The 3796-nt window shown below is 52.4% G+C and overlaps 1 protein-coding gene across 1 annotated transcript in view; it reads left to right on the top strand.

Annotated features, from left to right (window-relative positions):
- PER2 (period circadian clock 2) overlaps positions 1–3796 on the top strand; it is a 41927-nt gene that overhangs the window by 33300 nt on the left and 4831 nt on the right. The window contains exon 20 of the mRNA XM_006866824.1: positions 1686–1878. Within this exon, the coding sequence (XP_006866886.1) occupies positions 1686–1878 (193 nt within the window). The remainder of the gene's footprint in view (positions 1–1685; positions 1879–3796) is intronic.

Below are 3796 nucleotides of genomic sequence, written 5' to 3'. Positions count from 1 at the left end.
GTCTCTCTCTCCTCTGTCTCTCTCTCCTCTGTCTCTCTCCTCTGTCTCTCTCTCCTCTGTCTCTCTCTCCTCTGTCTCTCTCCTCTGTCTCTCTCCTCTGTCTCTCTCTCCTCTGTCTCTCTCCTCTGTCTCTCTCCTCCTCTGTCTCTCCCTTTCCTCTGTCTCTCTCCTCCTCTGTCTCTCTCCTCCTCTGTCTCTCTCCTCTCTCTCTCTCTCTCTTCTCCATGTTCCATCTCCACATGGTATCTTCTCTCTGTCACTCTGTGTGTGTGTGTGTGTGTGTGTGTGTGTCTCCTCCTAGTCTATAAGGATACCGCTTACTGGATTAGCACCCACCCTACTGCAGTGGGACCCCGCATTGACCTGTTTCCACACAAGGTCCCATTCACAGGTATCAGGGGTTAGGGCTTCCACTTGTCTTTGTGGTAAGAGCACAGCATTGAACCCATTCCCTCAGTCCCTGGTGTTAGAGATTTGAGTCCGCCTAGAGGTACCTCAGAAGAAGGACCTGGAAGTTGACCTCTGAAAATCAGTCATGGAAAACCCACATGGGGTCACCATGAGCCCAAGTCTGGCCCCTGGCGGACTAAACCATTGCTACACTACCCTGCGGTCCTCACAAAGGCAAAAGATGGCAAGGCCTTTGGGTGGGCCATGGTGGCATGGTGGTTAAAGCACTCGACTGCTAGCTGAAAAGTCCGCGGTTTGAATCCACCGGCTGCTTTTAGAGAAGACCTGTTTCTGTGAAGATTCTAGCTTTGTTCCCTCCTGGAAGGAAGAATCAAAGACTCAAGGAAACAGTCTATAAGGGACCCCAAGAAGCCCACCTCCACTCAGCCAGAGTAGATGGTGCCCGCTGACCACTCTGCTCTGGCCAGCACTGCAAATCCCTGGACAGAGTGGGGGGGGGGGGGAGCGGAGAGATAAAACAAAATTCCAAGTCCTAAAAAGTACCAATCAGATAGACGGTGGAACGTGGAGAGTGTAGCCCTCGGACACCCTTCAAGCCTGGGACTGAAGTCACAGACAAGCCAGTAAAGTGAAAATGACCCTTGTACGGAACATTCCCCTGAGAACAATCAGTTCAGAAAGCAGGAGACGGTGGGCATGGGGAGCTCCAGGGGGAAGTGAGAAGAGTGTTGTCACACTGAGGGGATTATGACCAATGTCACCAAGCCCTGTGCAGCGGCCCTCCTCTGCCTGTCACTCCCTCAAAGCCTTCGAGGCCGCTGACTCCTAGCCACGCTGGGTAGGTCTCCCAGGTTATCAGTCTATGGGAGCAGAAAGCCACGTCTTTCTCCCGCAGACAGGCTGGTGGGTTGGGAAAGCTTATCCCACAGCACCATGCCAGAACTGATTTGGTGACGGTGGGTTTGAGGTACAAAGACAAGGTTTTCTGAGAGCTGGGCCTGCTGGAGAATCCCCCCATGGTGGCAGCTGAAACTGCTTCGCAATCACCCAGGTGACTAAGAACGGGAAGAGATGACGGGTCTTCACCAGCACAGGCCCTACCCGCTGTCTAGAGGACTCGGATGAGCACTCGTAAAGACTGCGTCTCAGGACCCTGCGGAGCACTTGTACACTGTCCTCTGGGGTCCCTGTGAGCCGGGAGCAGCTCAGCTCATCATTCAGGGTTTGATTCCATGTTGCGGAGTTCTTACCCAGCATGCTCTGTGTCTTTAAAGGTAGTAGTGACACAAATCACACCAGCAAATATTTTGGAAGCATCGACTCTTCAGAGAACAACCGCAAAGGGACAAGGAGTGCGGACGTGGGCGAGAATGAGCGTCTGATTAAGTACGTCCTCCAGGATCCCATCTGGCTGCTGATGGCCGACACGGACCCCAGTGTCCTGCTGACCTATCAGATGCCTGCCCGGTAACCCCCTATTCCCATACACACAGGAGGGACGGATAAGGGTGTGCCCCAAACAAGGATGGGGCAGGCAGAGTGGGACGTCCTAGGGGAGCCTGGCGAGAGCTTACTGGGAACAACTGATGGAGAAGCAGGGTCCCTGACCCCCAAATGAGCCACTTGACCCGGGAGCATGGCGGGATGGGCTGGACAAACCTTGCCTATTGACGGGACGTCCCAGGGTCTCCACCAGCGTTGACACTCACGTTGACAGGATTTGAGCAAACATTGTCCCCTGTGTTCTGCTGCCCAGTGGCCTGTGGGGTAATGAGGTGAGATGGGAGTGTTCTCAGGCCAAGGTAGTGACCAGCCCCAAACCACCTTGGGCCTGTGTCCATGTTTGACTCCACCCCAGCCTGGTTTAACAAGATGTGGCCTCGCCCTGCAGTAGAGACGCCAGGGGACAGGAAGGGAAGAAGAAGTACCCACTCCAGGCCTGTTGTTAAGTGCCATCAAGTCGGTTCCGACCCATAGTGACCCTGTATAGGGTTTCCAAGGAACGACTGGTGAGCTTGAACCACCAACCTTATAGTTCAAACAGCTTTGCAGTCTGGTGCGTTAACCCACAGCGCCACCCCAGGACTCCACTCCAGGCCTAGGGACCAGGAAATGGAACCTGCCTCCAAGTGGTTCTTGCCACGTGGTAAGGGGGATCATTCTGCCTGCTGTATCCACAACAAGCCTCTCCCAGACACACTATGTCTGTGCCCAACAAGAGGTCCCTGGAGGGTACAAACTGTTTGGGCTTGGCTGGTGGTTCAATTCCACCTCGCAGCTTCACAGTAGAAGGCCTGCTGGTCAGCCTCCATGGAGATCAGTCCCGCCAGCCCAGTGCAGCCCACTTCTACCCTGAGTCACCATGAGTCAGAACCAAGTGTGAAGTCTCATTTGTTTGCTGGGGAGCCCTGGGGAGTGTAAACAGCTAACAGTTACAGCTGCAGTCCGAAAGGTTGGAGGTTTAAGTGTACCCAGAAGTGTCTTGGAAAACAGATCTAGCGGTCTGCTTCACAAAAACCGGCCATTGAAAACCCCGTGGAGCACACCTCTACCCCAGCACACATGGACACCGGGACTCAAAGTGAACTCCGCCACAGGTGGTTATTGTTGAACCAAGCCCAGGGGTGCAAGGCACTTCTCCCAGCACCCAGACAGGTCTAATTCGCAGTAAATTAAAATCATGATGCAGGGTATCATCGTAACAGTAAAGCTCCAAGTTATTGTACGTTGTTGTTGTTAGGTGCCACCGAGTCAATACCCACCTATAGCGACCTTATGCACAGCAGAACGAACCACTGCCCAATCCTGGGCCACCCTCACTACAGTTACCACACTTGAGTACATCAATGCTGCCACTTGGCCAATCCATCTCGTTGGGGGTCTTCCTCTTTTTCTCAGACCCTCCACTTTACCAAACATGATATGCTTCTCCAGCGATTGGTCCCTCCTGATAATATGTCCCAAGTATGAGAGATGAAGTTTGGCCATCTTAGCCTCCAAGGAGCACTCTGGCTGCACTTCTTCCAAAACAGATCTATTGGTTCTTTTGGCAGCCCATGCACTTTCAATGTTCTCCTCCAACACCATAGCTCAAAGGCATCAATTCTGCTACGGTCTTCCTTATTCACTGTCCAGCTTTCGCATGCATATGAGGTTATTGAGAATACCATGGGTTGGGTCAGGCGGCACCTTAGTCCTCAAGCTGACATCTTTGCTCTTCAACACTTTAAAAAGGTCTTGTGCAGCAAATTTGCCTAATGCAATACGTCATTTGATTTCTTAACTCCAGGTTCCATGAGTGTTGATAGTTGATCCAAGAAGAATGAAGTCCTTGACAACTTCAATCTTTTCTCCACTGATAAGAATGTTGTTTATTGGTCCAGTG

This window comes from Chrysochloris asiatica, unplaced genomic scaffold, assembly GCF_000296735.1.
Source record: "Chrysochloris asiatica unplaced genomic scaffold, ChrAsi1.0 scaffold00096, whole genome shotgun sequence".
NCBI lineage: Eukaryota > Metazoa > Chordata > Mammalia > Afrosoricida > Chrysochloridae > Chrysochloris > Chrysochloris asiatica.
Note: the sequence above shows the minus strand (reverse complement) of the source record. Positions and strands in the feature narration are given on the sequence as shown.